The 16,932-nt window shown below is 35.4% G+C and overlaps 1 protein-coding gene across 2 annotated transcripts in view; it reads right to left on the reverse strand.

Annotated features, from left to right (window-relative positions):
• Nucleotides 1–16,932, reverse strand: part of FAF1 (Fas associated factor 1) — a 144,600-nt gene that overhangs the window by 110,423 nt on the left and 17,245 nt on the right. For both annotated transcript variants that reach the window (XM_090146655.1, XM_031602222.2), the window contains 3 exons: nt 4,726–4,772; nt 1,987–2,195; nt 172–263 (listed from right to left, as the gene is read on the reverse strand). In XM_090146655.1, coding sequence (XP_090002781.1) covers nt 172–263; nt 1,987–2,195; nt 4,726–4,772 — 348 coding nt within the window. The remainder of the gene's footprint in view (nt 1–171; nt 264–1,986; nt 2,196–4,725; nt 4,773–16,932) is intronic.

Here is a 16,932-nt window from a genome sequence, read left to right on the forward strand (position 1 = left end):
GCAAAATACATTGATGTTTTTATAACGCTTTAGTTTAAGAGATCCTCAAAGAGCTTTCACTTGAGAATCTAACACTCAGAAACTCAGAATCCTTGCATTGTCATCCCCAACCTCAGACCCTCAGTTTGAAACACTTAATTCAATTGACTGAAAACATAACTGAAAACTTACACTATCATCTACATCTCCAGTCTTCCACCCCTTTAACAGCATTTTAGATGCAGGAATCTGAAGTTCATTTTCTAGAATATGTTTGATATCTCCTGAAGAGAAAATGAAGAAAATGTCAAGAAATTAATGTGTAAAATGTATCTCCTCATTTCCAAAAGCAAGGAAAACGTACAGTGAACACTAGTTTTAGTGAAGTTATCATTGTAACACATTTCAAACAGTAAAGAATAAATGAAAGTAAAAATCACATAGAACAAGAATCTGATTCACACAATCACATGAGGATACAGTGATTTGGACATATATTTGAGTAGCTCTACATGATGTATGCTAGATCCATACATCTGCAGATGCATGCCATCTGGAGCTATGCACTTTGCCAGAAATAAAGTGCATCTGCATTTCTGACACCCAGTTCCACAGTCAATAATCTGGACTTAAGGAACTGAAGTGTATGTATATTTGACTCGTCAGACAGATTTTTCAGTGTTTTGCACATTCTGTTCCTCCATCCTGGCCTTCTGCCACATCTGCTCTTCCTCATGTTGGAATGGACTGTTCCTATGCTCTGAAGAGGTTATCTTGAAGATCAACCATCTCTCTTAGGCCTCTCTACCCTCAAGGGCAGTCTCACCCGGGATTCTGCAAAGCAGATCCCTCAACAAGCCAAAAGCTGCTTTCTTGATGTCTATGGTTGAAATTCTATGATTTACCTTTCACACTTCTCTCAGGATTTTAAACAAGGCTTCCTTCAACCTTCATACGCCAAGAAACAGACAAAAGTTTCACACTGACTACCTTCCGCCCTGTCACTTAATTATCTATATCTGAAAGAAGCTGACAGAAAAAAAAAAAACAAAACAAATAAACAAACACCTATCACCTACTACACCTACTATAGCTGAAAAATTCTGATTTGGTCACTCTTGTATCTACTTCGGATGTAACTCAGTGCAGCGCCATGCCGAGCAAAGGAATGCTAATCAAGAATTCGACTGATCACCACTAGGTGGCACCATAAAAATACCAAATCAAACACTAACAAGAAAAACAAGGATCCAAAGTTTCAAAATTTCATCACAAAGTAACAGCTCAACAAATTTTAATGAACTATTTCTCGATGTATTTATTTGTTTTGATCTGCTTATTGTTTTAAAAAACAATAATACTATTCTTCCCTAGGAAGAATAAATTAAGTCAGTTGGGAAATATAAAAAAGAATATGCTTGCAATGGTAAGTACAGCGTTATTTCTAAAACACTTGTGCAAAATGAATCATATTTAGAATAAAAACAAACAAGTCTGATTAAAAAAACTCTTAATTTCCTCAAAAAAGAGACAAATAAAAAGAAGGATGCTAGAATGCTTTTCACACTTAGGAGAATTCTCTGAATTGTGTCACTAATCTTATTTAGAAAGAGATGATGCTACAGAGATTCAAAAAGGAAATGCCAAGATGATCCACTTATTAGTTGACTACGTCTACACTAATCCTACTGCAAATTAAACTTTCTTGCCTCAACTTAATCAGTAATCTCCATTTTGTTTATGAAGTAAGTCCACAAGACAACTAGATGTCAAAATAAATATTTGATAGATCACTAACCTTTACAATGGATTAGTGAAATTTTGCTTTTTTCGAGCTGCAAAGAGGTTTGAAAATGGTTAGAAGCTACAAAAACTGCATTTTGTGGGATATCTTTTGAAGGGTTTGGTTGTTTTGGGGTTTCTTTTAGATCTTGGCAGTGGGGTCTTTTCAGTTTGATTTTACTTTAACAATTTTACAACAGTTATGTCATGTTTACACATTCTTACCAACTGTAGAGCTGTCCTCAAGTACTACATCCACATTTCTGTCTCTGTATTCAACCCTGAAGTCAAGCATTCGAGGTTGTCTTTCCACTATTTGTCTAGATGGCACTACATGGCGAAATGCTGAGGAAGATGAAGAAGCTGAAGAAGCTGCTGTAGAATGACTTGTGGGGCCATATGCTGGTCCTTGTAAAGTCTCTCCACCGTACTCACTGGAGGATACACAGATAAAAAAAGTATGTACAAACTGATAATGTTTAAATAAAGATTTGTGAAGTGAACAGTATTACTCACTGCTGTCCACAACATATGCCTCTTGAATAAACTACACTGTCATATCTGAAAATACCTTTTTATTCATAATTAGAAATTAACTTTTGTATTAAAAATATTAATATTTCAATGACTCAGAAGTGCTACAGCAGAGCAGCTTAGAAGACAAACAGGTATTATAGCCATTATTTTAGCCTAAAGTTCACTAATTAACATCAGATTTATCTTGAGAAGTAGCATCATTTCCTGTTTCAAGAGTGCTGTCATCATGTAAAAATTTGCACCATGGCAACCACCAGTTTTCTGTATCAGTAGGCCAGCATCATATGCAATTTAGAGTAAGATGTAAAGCTTAAAATAAAGGTTAGAATAAACTGGGAAACCCTGATTACCCAGAAGCACATCTCATCCTCCTCAGTGAACCTCTCATAAAAGTACCACATAACTGAGATTAGAAACAAAGGTAACAAAACATTAAACTTAAGGAACATAATTCTAGGCCAAAGAAAATTATGATGTACTGAAATAAGGTTTTGCTGGCAAGACACTTCACAGGGCTTCACGTCATAGATGTTCTTACCAGGAAGACAGTGCTCTCTGTTTAGAGGATTATGTGTCTTGGGCACCAACAGGGTATCCTGATGAAGGATGTAAGCTAATACAATGAATGAACTGAAAATGAGCAAGCATTTAGGAAACACTGGGATGCAATTTGCCTCATTTCCATTCCTAAACAGAATTTATTTGAAAAAAATGCAAACTCCCCTTCCTGAAAATACTATAAGATCTCTGGATCAATGGAAATGTTTCTTACACAAGTCAAGCCTATGAAGATTGAACTTAGAAAAAAATATGAATGTGGATGGCACTCATGTCACATAAGTGCAATAAATAGTACCAAGCTATTGCAAGTCACATCACTGTGACACCCATTTTTGAAAAAAATTAAATTAAAAAAAAAAACCAAAACCACCATGTATTATGCTTGTGAATAATTGTAGAATAGTTCTCCACTTCTCACATCAGCAGGCTCAGAAGGATGAATCCCCAACCACAAAAACTCACATCCAGAGGTCAAAGACCCACTTCAGAGGTTTAAGTTTAAAAAGGGAAGAGTCTTATTTTCAAGCTTTAAAAAAGTTTAAATACTGAGCAATGTTTGTTGGTTTTTTTGTTTGTTCTTGGGTTTTTTTTATTTTTGTTTTTAATTTGATGTCCAACCAAAACTTAGTACTGTAATCATTTTTGTTAGCAGACCTCAGAAGCAAAGAATATTCTGATTCTCAGGACTTGAAGTTATTTATTTGTTTAAATGCAACACAACTGAACTATAAAGTAAAACTTGACTTCAAGTTCAGCTGTATTAAGTATAATTCATTCCATTACAAAAAGTATTTTATATATCTGACTTGCAATCTCTAATGAAGCATAAAAAGCCACAAAAAAAGCATCCAAATCAGTAAATCAACCTCATCTGAAAGCCACTGGAAACCAGGCTTCTAAGTCTATGAGGCCTAATTTTAAACTTCTTCCACTGAAAGAAAAAAAGGAAAATAAAAAAGACTTGAGACACATTGACTGTCCCACCATTTCTACAGATGAATAATTTACTAATAAGAAAGCTGTTAAGTGGACATCAGAGCTACCTGTTACCAAAATCTGGTATAACTGCTGTCCAGATCCTTCTCCCTGACAAAATGGTTGCGAATGTTCTGGTGTTTTGAATTTAAATGCTTTGAGGACAGGACTTATTAACATAAGTAGAAATAGCACTTGACACAGAATAGATTTGATCTCAGTCAGATCATGCAGGCCTAGCAGTGAATATACATCTAGTAACTTTATCAAGCAAATGAGGTTTTATCTTGATCCAAAAAATGATTTATTTAATAATAGCTTTAGTGAGCATTGGCATATATGCCAGAACATCACATCACCTACACTAAGCGTTTTCTTTAATCATTAAAATAAACTTTTAAAAACAGTACATTGACTATTTTCCCAAACAAAATTAAAAATAATATTTAACTGCCTCTCTCAAGTAGCTCAACTCCTGTTCTGTTGTTTTCAGTTGCCCTATCAACACTTAGGAGATCATGCTTCAGGGACTCCAAGGTATCCAGGCATCAATATGAGCCAAAATTTAATTTAAAAACTGAAAGGAAATCAGTAAAGCTATTTGTCAAGGGGAGCAACTTTATTTTACCTAGCATAATATCTACCACCAGTTAATGACCTAACAATAAATTAATATAAAGTAAAAAAACATTAATTCAAATAGATGGTTGAGCTTATTCTTCATCAGAATGGAAAAAATTGATTGTGAAATCAGCTTGGTCAGGAATTGAATTTGTGGCCCAAAAAAAAGCGCTTTAAAAGGAGAATTATCATCTTGGGATTCAGAAACAAAAATGCAACTGCTATGCAGCATCATTCTCTGTATGTACTACTCCATCCCTCTGTGCTTACCTTTGCAGAATGCCATTTTCTTGTGGTATTACACCATTTATAGCTGCCTGAAAAGAGAAAATAAGTTTTCAATCAGGTATGTTTAGAGGAAGAAAAATAAATCAGGACAAACCCCTATATTTTGCTTTAAAAAGTGGTTAGCTTGCTTTAAAATACGCCATAAGATGTTCTCCATTCAGTAAATACTCTTGGTAAACCACATTGCCACTAAAGTACCTTCTTAAAATAAAAAACATATTTAAGTGAAAATGAACATCAACTGATGCTCAATAGATTTCCCAGTTGTGGCGCAAAGGAATAAACAGCACAGCTCATGCTCAGTAAATCTAACACTTTGTACACGTACACAGTAAGAAGACAGTTCTCAGACTCACTGAGCTGTGTGCAGACAAGGCAGCCAGACAGCACGTACACAGAAAAGCTCATGTCTCTCAGAAGCACTGGGCCTATTCTAGCCCATACACCAGCGCTGCACACTTCTAGAGAAGTCCAACCTCCTAAGCATGTCACATGCCACAGAACCACTGAAATACTTCCAATACTCAAACAATCTTCACATGAAAAAAGCTAACATTTTTATATATGCTTTATGCAGCTAATTGTCATCGCAAGCTGATCAGCAACTCAGAACAAAATATTACTCAAGTGTAGGTGCAGGCCCAGGCCCAAACCGAGCAAGTTGCATTCAAATTAGGCCTCTTATTTGTAATTACATATTATATAAGTATATTACTACCTATAAAAATATCTTTAAAAAATCTATCTCACATTGAAATGCTTTTTTTTTTTGTTAGAATAGCCACCACATATTCCAGTTTCAAATTCAAAAATCTACTTCTGCCAGACGTGTGACAAACTGCTCCGCTCTATTCTGCAGAAAGCTTTAGTGCATTTCCATCACATCCAAAGCACGTGTATACACCGAAGCTTGCATGAAGTCAGGAAGAAGAAAAATGCTGGAAAGCTATTAAGTGCCTCTCCAACAGTATTTAGAAGACAACTTCTTTCAGACTGCTTTATATCACAAAAAAAGGTTCTAAAATCACCTTGATGCTAAAATGTATCAGACTTGAGGTTCAGCAAAAGCAATACCATGCAATTTGGTAATGCTAGCTTATGCATTTCACTACTCGGCTGTTTAAATTATGTTCTGGTTGTTAGAAGATATGGGAGTAGCAATATCAGAACCCCAACTAACTTTAATCTTTAAGGAAGGCCCAGCAATGGGCAGGTAAAGCAGAAAAGTATTCAATCAAGAATGAAGAGAGGGAAAAAGCCGATAAATTTGTCAGAGAAAAAAGAGCAAAAGAGCTTGAAAGATAAATTCTATTCCTTAATTTTAATAACCTTTATGATCACTATTGTTTTCACAGGAACATATTTGCTAGACTTTGTATTTGTTAAGAGTTTGTAGCATCCCACTACTATCCCCACTTTCTGCTGTGCCACCAGCACGTATTATACCAGGATTTCTAATCTGACTAATATCCATTCTCATGTGTCAGATACACCTGACCTGCTGGCCTGTATACCTGAGGAGTGACTGGTCCTTGATGAAGACAAAGCTGAAATTTAGAAGCTCAGACTTCTTAGTACTACAAGAGGATTAAGTCAAATACTGTGACTATGAACTGTCATTATCCATCATCATTTTTACAAATCAGTATTTACTGATGTGGCTTAAACAAGAAGTGTCCAATAAATATAAAGGTAGAATAAACCAAGATTTAAATCCTATCATTCTTCTCTGAATACACAATCATGAGTTTTTACAGTTTCTGTTAACAGTTAATAAACAATGGTTAACAATTGAAGTCAAAGTATTACTACTGAACTCAGAGTAACTTAGATATTGTAACAAGATATGCAAAACATTACACAAGGACAGCAGAAAAAGACACACGAAAGTGCTGGAGGTATCTATAAACTACAGCAACTACCCACAAGTCTGTATCAAATTACAGTGAAAACAGCTTCCTAGCAGAGCACATTTTAAATTAGTTTATCCATCGCATATGGCAATAACCAGAAGATTCTTTTTAATGTGTCTCATTTATCAGTGTGGTTTTTGCAGTCATACACAGCTCTCGATCATGTTCATCTAATAAACCTCCAAGAAAAAGTGGAAGGTTTGGCTTGTTTGGGTTTTTCTGTATTGGCCCCAATACTCATCAGCAAAATACACAAGAGACAAAAACACCCTTTATTCTGCATCTGTAGGATATGAAAACCAAATAGAGATTCTTGCGCCAGAGGACCAGTGACAATCTGGACAAAAAGAAACTGTTTCAGCAATAAAGAAATACAGCACAGCAGGGCATCTCCACACTTCTTCAGTCAAAGCTTGTGTCTCAATCTCAGAGGATTAAATCAGCTCATTTTTTCTAAGCCTAATCAAAGGGGCTAAATATGATAGAGGCTCCAAGCAATTTTCTTTAGAACTGAATAATGCATTTGTTCAAGTCCCCAGTTCTGTAAACTTGATAACATGTAAGGGGCACAACACTAAGAAAACACAGCAGCAGCATTATGTATGGTTTTGATGGAAAGACCTCTATTAACCACAGTAAAAACAGTCTGGACACTGTTTATTAAGGAAAATGGAACACTAAAAATATGTAGATGACAAATGGTGGCAGTGCAGACATAGATACTACATAAACATTATACATTTATGTTCTTATATGGCATCTACAGGTGGACACTGCAAAGAAGTGGGAACAACCATCCACTTTAAGATTTCATAACAGAAATGTTGCGACTGAAAATGAATTAATAAGTGAACACATTAATACAGTTCCAGACTTTTCTTCCCCAGCATCAGTCCCCTTTGAGAGAGGATCAGCTCCCTGTGATGAAGCAAACATTCAAAGATATTGATTTTTTTTGTCTTTCCAAACAGGGATCATCTGAGCATCAAAACCAGCATGTGTGACTAATGCACAGTAGTTGAAGATACTAAAACTACTTCAAGTAAAATATATAACAGGTGCAGTAAATCTGCACAGGGGTTATTAAATAAAGATGCACGTCTGGCTCAGAACATTTCTTCAGCTTCAGGTTGTTACCAGGGAAGCAGCAGTACGTGCTTACTTCATTCTCAGTGTCTATCCACTAGTATCCACAACTTCAACTTCTGTTTGGTTGGCTGGTTTCTTTGTTTTTTTGTTTTTTTTTTTGTCTGTTCTAATGCTAGCAGTACTTAAAGAGTTAAGCTCAACTTAACTGGAAAATTACAGAGTTTTTATAAGATTTTTCCCAAAGCTAAAGATATAAGGTGTGTCGCAATGCTACCCACGTACCAAATCTTGTGTAATGTTGTTCAAATGTCATACAAATGAGCAGAAGCAAGGACGTAATTATTGCTTCAGTGACAATATTCAAACTAGAAGGTTCACAACTTATTTAGGAAATTTTAAAGCCAAATTCAGTTATTCTTTATGTATGTATTTTGCTTAGAGACTGTCATATATCTAAGAACTGAAATTACTTAAGAATTCATTAAGCCCAGCATAACCTGATTTAAAACTGGCTCATTTTTGACTAGACAGACATCCAGAAGTTTCAATATTACAACTCTGAGTCTCCTCCGCCTAACAGTGTAAGTCATACTGAGAATGATGACTAAGAATCTTGTTCATTCAGAGAATGGAAAGACAAAAATATGACATAGTACTGGCCTGATGAGTGCCAATTACAAAGGTCAAAGTAACAATACTTTTTTCTGGTGTTAGCTTCATAGCAGCAAGTTTCCAAACTACAGTATCAAAGTATATTAAATGCAGTGGAGCAATAGGATTAATAAAAGGTCATTAAATCCATTAAAAGTTTGGGCAACCCAGGAACTCAGTAGTACTCTACAGAGTAGAATAATTTAAGTGCCTGAAGAATGCTGTGAAGTAGACTTAAATTTAAAGCCTTTCCTCAAGGGAATATTCACTGTAATGGTCACACGTATTCAGAATTGACTAATTTCTCTTTTACTGGTATAAAACAGTGTTAGAGAAAAAAAAAAACCAAAATCAACCTTTTTTAATAACCTGATGAAATAACAATGTTGATGACTTCTCTCAAAACACAGACTTATGGTACTGGCCATTAAAAAAAAAATAATTAAGCACATCTCATGGTCTCTCTCATCCTGGAAGGAGGAAATGATGAAAAACTGCGTCATTTTAGATAGTACAGACTTATCTCCTGAGCTTAAAATACTCAGTGGTTATCAGTAGGATTGAAAATAGACCAGATTTGCTAATGATATTGTTTAGAAGCAGAGGTTAACATATATTGACTGACTGCATGCACAAACCAGGCACGGAATTCCTTCCTCTTCATGAAGTCCACAATTTACAAGTGATGCTTAGATAAATTACCTTAAGTGCTCAAGTCAAGCCCAGATGAGCACAGCCAAAGATTCTCCCAACGGCTGAGATGGGAAAAAAGTTCTCAGCCACCTCCTTTCCCCTCTCCTTCCTAGTCTCCATTCCACACAACAGTTTTGGCTGACAGATACAGACCCTACCACATCGATCCCTGAAAACTTTCCACATTCAGACTTCTACCTCAATGAAAACCAAGAGCAGGTGGGATCCAGCCTGAAACGCAAAAATTACGGATTCTGTTCAGGACACAACCTGGGCATTTTCCTTGAGTGAAATGAATCTTGGGAGGTACGACTCAGGATCAGCCTTCTAAAACTGGATACCAGAAAACATCTCTAAGAAAAAAGCGGTAAGTTGCTCAAGGCATTTTCTTCTAATTGTCTGGTATTCTGTCAGCCTGACATGAAAAGATTCCTCAGTTACATTTTTTTGCTCTATTCCATGTTAAGTAATATAATACCCTCATGATCTATATCTTTAATTCCTTCTATGAACTTCAGCTAGAGAATAAACTTCAGCTGAATAAATGAATTCAGCTTTGATAAACGAATTCATTTATTACATCTTTCAAAAAGCAATACTCTCTCCCAAGTGTCATGCTCTACATTTGTTTTAAAACACCTGGGAGAATACAGAAACAAAGTTCTGCATTTTGTGGCTATGCTATTCATCTTGCATTTTCATCCTATTATATATTTAACATTTCTCTGACATCAAAACAATTTCTCTCAAGCCACAAATTCAGAAAGTTTATCCCATGCTGCTTCCTACAGACAGTTCACCATCTCAGAGATTATGGTACTAGCAGATTTCTGGAGTACATTTAGAAATATAACAATAAATGGTTTTGTTGTTTCACACTACATATATATCTAAATACTTGATTGACCCTTTCATCATTTAATCCTGTATAGATTTATTTTTCTGTCTGATAACACAAGTGAATAGAACACCAACTCATATGTACAAAACCTCACTGTAGAGGCAGACACAACAAGCATTTAGTGTTCTGTACCAATAAAAAAATTGTTAACTATTGTGTTTTGAAAATGTCAGTGTCAGTAAGTCTTCCTGTATTTGATCAATTCATCCTACTTGAGGATCACTCAAGATTGCTGAATTTAGGAGGAAAAAAAAAAAAGGAAAAATGGAATAGCATCAGGATTTATTTGTTCATTTTGACCACAGAAATATCTCTTACAGTGAAACACAGGATACTGCTATTTGCAAACTTCAGTAGTAACAATAACCATTTTCATAATGCTCTTCTACAGACTTTTAATCAACAAAAATCTTGCATTTTTCAACAAAACTGATCTTGCCATTTCGACATTTTTAACAGATAATGCCAGATGTAGTTATGTCAAAAATATTGTTCTGACTTCCTAATGCTACAAGTTCAGTCAACTCCATAAAAATTATATGTATGTAGAAACTTCTCCTGCGATCTGATTATAACCATAGGCAGTGGAATATTTGGGAGCAAACAGGAAAAGTTTTACTCACCAACACTGACAAAACCATACAGCAAGTACTTGTCAAATAATGCACGTGAATTGGATTAATAAAAAGAAGGCTTACTGAAATCAGCTGTAATGCAATCACTTCTTCCTGCACCAAGACACTGGGAGTGTATCACGAGATTCCCGAGCAAAGAAACATGTCTTCTACCCAACTTCACACAACTGTCTAATCTTGCCTGTTACATGCATGTTAGCAATCTGTCATCCTAGATGTGAAATTCTGTAAAATGTTCTGCACCAATATAAATTATTTTAGATCAGACACTTTTGCAGACAAGATTAACCATCACCCTCCTACACAGATACTTTAAAACTACTATTTTAACAAGTAATGCCTGTTTTCGGCTCAAGTTACAAAAACTATTATTTTTTTTTATTTTTGAATGAATGCATTAATATTTAAATTTTCTTAACAATTACTTACTATGCTCCAGCAGTACATTAACAGGAGCAGCCTCTACCTTTGTTACCATTACCAGGCTGTACAAAGCATAGAAAAGAGCGAGCATTTTCCTGCAGTTTGCATTATACTTGCTGGCATTTCCCCAGCTTTGCGAGTCTCAAAGTATTTCTAAGCGCTAGACGTTAAGTTACACCCACAGTTCTTACCAAATGCCAACATTTGTCCCCATCGTGGTTAAAATTTAACCAAAAGCTGTAATTGAACTACAATGAAATGTCTTTCTATGCATTCTGCTTTATTTCAGCTTGCTTTCTTTATAACAAATATACTTCATGAAAAGCTGTGAAACAATAGAATTACTAATAAAGCAAAAAATTAACATTTCATCAAAAATGCCACATGAATATATTCATACAGATGATTCACATCATCAGCAGAAGAGCGAGCGTTGAAATAGTTTGCAGTTAGCACTCTAGATGTGGTTTCCCACTTTTCCCCACTTCTTTGGTGGCTTCAACAAACTTGTTCCTGTAGCTCAAACAATATGCCGAAATGCACTAGGAAGCCTTTCAACAGTTAGATATACTTCCATAATCCTGGGGGAAAAAAACCACACTTCACACGGTCCTTTAATTGTATACTGTCACTGCATAATTCCACAAATAAAGCTCAATCTCAATAACAGATTCACAAATGGATCCACTTTTATAGTGTAATGAAAATAAAAAAACATGAGCACATAAATAAAGAAGCTTATATTGATCAGTATCAAAACACTATTGTCAACAGAAGAAAAAAGGAAAAGAATCTACTCCAAAACGATCCATTTAAAAATCATATATATGCATGGGAAAGAGAGTGGGCTATGATATATATTTGGCTGTACTGATTAATGTCATACATTTTTTATGCTAATACTGCTTCATATCCTAACTTCACAGAAACAAAAGCCTAAGCTTGATATCAAAGCATATTTTGTTACTCCTTGAAACACTAAACTAGACAACAGGAGAGACAGATAAAACAAAGGCTGAGCCTGAAAAAAATCTGTGTTCTGAGCTCCCACACTTCTATCCCTCTCCAAATTGTTTTATGTAAATCTGAATGGCAACACTAACTGGGAAAGTTTGGGGATGGTTACTCAAAGATAATATACATCTTGTTCAACTTTAAAACTGCTCGTTGTTATGACATGCTAGTTCCCAGTGGGTCTTACAAAGATAGAATGCAGATGAAATCTCACGACACAACATGATTTTTAAAAATCCTGGAAGCAATGTATACAGAATAAGGTTGCTTTTACTGAAAAAGGCATAACAACACCAAACATCCTGACAGATTCCAAATTAGTCTTACTGTAGTCAACAGACTGCTTAATCAGTAATCAATAATAAAGAATATTTATGCAACATTTAGCTTATTTTGGAAGCCAGAAAATGTGAAGTTCAAGTATGCAGTGTATAGCTCATCTACAGTGTTTCAGACTACGTTTCAGACAGGGCTGTGTTTCTAGCAGTGCACCAACCAGGTCTTCCAGGATCAGATAGTTTATTGAAATAAAACTCGGACAGAACAGTTAAGATTCTCAGTAGTAAAATATTTATATCATTTTTCAAAATACCCCACTCTAAAAGCCTGGTGGGTCCAGATGACTCCTAGCTTACCATGGGCCAGTCTTCCACATTAAGGTTCACTTGAAAACAGTCACAAAATCTGCAGGCGCTGGTTCTCAAATTAAATAAATTACTTCATTTTACTCCTACTCATACATTCCCAGCATGATTTCATGACAGACTAATTGCTTGTCAAATACACATTTAGAAGATGTATGCAATTTTCAGTTCAACTAGTTATAGAGTAAAACATGGCAAACTACTTTCAGATACCTTAAAACACCAATTACAATCCACTCAACTATTAATATACTCCAGAAATTTGCTCTTAAATTGCAATGTTTAAGGACAAATTAATGCTAAGCAATCTGCACACAGGCTGCCAATCCAGAGATAGAATCCTCTGAAAATAAGTATTTGTGAAATGTAAGGCAGGTGGGTAATGTATGCATACAGCTAGAGTAATACTCAGGCACTACTGTTTTCTCAGGTCTTGATTTTTTTGTGTGTGTGTGTGTTCTCAGAGCACAGAAAAATTACCTATTACAAGAAACAGAGCTTTTTCTTCATGAAATGAAATCAAAGTTTTCTAGTCCCCTTGCTTTCACTACGCAAGACAAAGTTCAAGGAGCTCATTGTTTCATTAACTACGTTCTAACTATTTAGAAAGAAGACAGTGCCTACATGACTTTATAATGTCAGTGTGAACATTTCACCTAAAAAAAATCTGCTCAGCTACACTTCTGGCCAGATATTAAAACTTAAGTTTTAATTTAAACTTCTTCAATGCAGCCAAAGCACTTAAAATACAGCAATAACAATTCCTTTGTTATGCTCCAGTGAATAAAGCAGGCAGTTCCTATTAGAAATATTAAATCACTAGTAATGAAACAAATCAAACTATTTTAGATTAGTACAATCCCTTTAGTGCCTAGGAAACTGACAATTTGCCAGTTAACCATTACATTTGCTAAAATACTGAGGGGATGAAAGGTATAGATCCCTTCACACATACTGAGAAAATTTTAACAGCAAGTAGAGGGTATTGATTTAGAAGACACTCTGTCCAAGGTTTGGTACCTATGCTACACCAGTTTTACCCTATATTAAATATTCTTACCCTATTACACACCCTTCTTCAAAAGGTAATGTGAAAATTAGACCCTTCTGCTGAATGAACAAAACTGCAAACCAGACATGAAACAGCACTAAAGAAAACACGTTTAAACCCACGACTCTTAACTGCCTTACATAAAATTAAAAACCAAGAACTTCTTCCATGAGAGGTATTCATTTTCATCCTTCAAAAAAACAAACTGCCTTCAAATTAGAGGTGAAAACAATTCACATATTTAACCCCAACTCCTGGTTTCCATAAAGTTGTAAACTTTACACCCCTTGCCTCAATCATGGTATATCAAACTGATTCTTAAAAAGAGTTTATCGCCTACAAAACAAATAATTGTACACTGTTAAAACTGTAGCAGTGCCTTACAAATAGGAGGCAAGAATGAACATCACTGAAAAACACGAGATTTCTGGAATGAAAGCTCAAGTCTTCTCATCCACTGAAGCTTCTAAAGGCCTTTTCCACGTATGTCACAGATGTTTCAACAGAGCATTTACAGATATTCAAACTGCTTTCACAAAACCCCATGCAGACACAGAAATTTACTCAGGGGTGGGAAATAGTTCATATTTCTAGCCTTCACCTGCCTTAGGACCAAAAAAAAAAAAAAAGAAATTCAAGAAACCAAATGCCCCCATAGGTCTAGCATGTGACACAGCTATTAATTGCTTGGGTGAGGAGCATGTGAGGAAGGTTTTTTTAATACCTGAGTAGTCACATGCAAGATCTATGGGAATCTAACGAAGTTTTAGTATAGAAGACTTGAAATAAGGAAAATAAATCTGTATAGAAAGATTTGAGGACTGAAACAAGAGGAACTATTCCCTTCCCAGCCTCTTCTTCAAAGGGGAGCACTGTGAAATGAGATTCCTGAGTATTTACACCGTATCAGATACGGCTTTGACTGCAATTTAAACAGGGTTCCTCATAAAAAAAGATTCAAAAACCACGTGAACAAAGCCAAAGGGATTTGGTCGTACCAAAGAAACTGGGCTACCATGTTACTGCCAGAGGTGACCTTCCTTCTTTCAAGCACATTACTGAGGTGACAAAGAAACACTCTTATTCTGCATTCTGCAAACTAAAAATCTTGACTGTCTCCCTAAGTATTAGTTGTTGAGTTTTTTGTATTTTTTTTTCCTTAATAGATGGAAGTGCACATCACTACATGGAAAGCAATACCACATTTACAACTACCTATAGATCTGAGCATTCCACAGTAGAGAATATAGAAAATATAAAAAAAGGGAAGAAACATTTGCTTTATATAAGATTAAGGCATTCAAAAGTAAATAATAATAATGGATTTATTAATCATGCTTTAAGAACAGCTGGTCATCTTTGCCAATGCTTCGCTGCACAGAACTACCATAAGATACACAGCATTCACCTGAGCTTACTCAGGGATATAGAAATGTCAACTGGAAGCTGCAAAACAGATGGAAATACAGAGAACAAGAAATTAAAGGGATCCTGATGTAATGTAAAATAAATTAAAGACTTCCAAAAGGGACTTCTGTAAGCCTTTGTAAAAACAGAAGCTTACATACAGTTTGTCTCCTACTACAAGAGGTTAATGCTGCACAAGAAACCTGCAACTCCTGTATTTCCTGGAGAACAGGCACCACAGTTCACCAGCACCAAGGGAAACCTGTCCACCAGCAGTACCTGTCATTGTCACCTCTGAGCTTTCTTCCTCCTCAGCTCTTCTGGCTGCACCATTCTGAGTGCTGTCCAGGCTACTCAACACAGCAACAGCAAGAATTAACTAACTGAGCTGAACATATTTGACAGGACACCAAGATACAGGAGACACCTGTCTAAAGACAAAATTTGAAATTGGAAAAAAAAAAAAAAAATCAGGCCTGATTTCTGGGTGCAGTCTAATTTAAATCAATTTAAAAAAAAAACAGAGATACATCAATGTTTCTGCAGGGCAAATCAGTTGGAAAAATAAACCAGACAAAAGTCATCTCCAGTGTTTTAGTTCTTACCAGGTCGTACTGAGATTTACTACACATTATAACAAAAGAACTAAGTTAATGTTTAGAAAGTAGCAAAAGACAGAAATAATGGACTGTTGCTAACTGTCAAGAGGCAGTGGATCATCATCTGACCAGGAATTCCATCTTAAATGGCATTTCCAATAGAAACAGAGAAGAAAAATTATAAAACCCTCTCTCACTTTTCTAAGTTCAAATTTTTCATATTTTTTTTACTTCTTTCTTTCTTTCCAAAGGACATCACACAGAAGAAAATACAAGAATAAAGTGTAAACAAAATGCATATTTCCATTAAAAATTAAGTCAAACCAAACAATCTTCTGTATAAGTTATACATTAAAACAAAAACAGAAAACCCTGCAGCTGAGAGTAGAAGCTTCTTAAAAACAGATGTTCAAAATATACAATTTTCTTGTTCCAAGATACAGAAATGTTTTTTTGTCAGCTGATTCTTGGAAGCTATGTGAGAAAGGAACTGCAAGTCATCACATTTCCAGGTGCACTAAGCTGCTGGTTTCACTGAAATTATCCTGTGCTTCAAACACAGAATAACAAAGCTAAGCACAGCAGGAAGGCACAAAGGCCATTTTAAGAGTTTATTTTAAATAGAAAACAGATTTTTGTGAGGTTGTTTTTTCTTCTAATATATTATTATACACACAATGTTTACAGTGAAGTGAACATGGGATAACCCCACCTCAATTTTGATTAAACTGACTCTCCTCTTAAAGTGTTATGCCAAGCAGTACCCACATCACCAAATCTGCTGGAAATACAATGAAATAACAACAACTTAAGGAGTAACAGCAGAAATGCTCGTATGGAAAAAGGTAGAAAAATCAAGCAGGGAATCCTGTTCCTCATACAAAAAAATTACTGATTTTATGTACAGGATATCAGGACAGCAGATTTACCACATATGTAATAACCTCATATAATAACCTCATATACCTGAAAGTCCATGTCACGTAGGGCCAAGAAGCAGATTAGGAATTTCTGTATTAATAGATTATTTCTCTTAAATATATACTATCAGAAATGATTTTAAAAGGACATACTTGGGATTACTTTTTTTCCACAGAACATCTGTAGCATTTCATCACTTGGCCTTAAATAAGCCCAGTAAATAGGTTACAGAGCTCCAATACATTAAA

The sequence above is a fragment of the Phasianus colchicus genome, chromosome 9 (assembly GCF_987193195.1).
Source record: "Phasianus colchicus chromosome 9, bPhaCol1.hap1.1, whole genome shotgun sequence".
In the NCBI taxonomy this organism is placed as follows: domain Eukaryota; kingdom Metazoa; phylum Chordata; class Aves; order Galliformes; family Phasianidae; genus Phasianus; species Phasianus colchicus.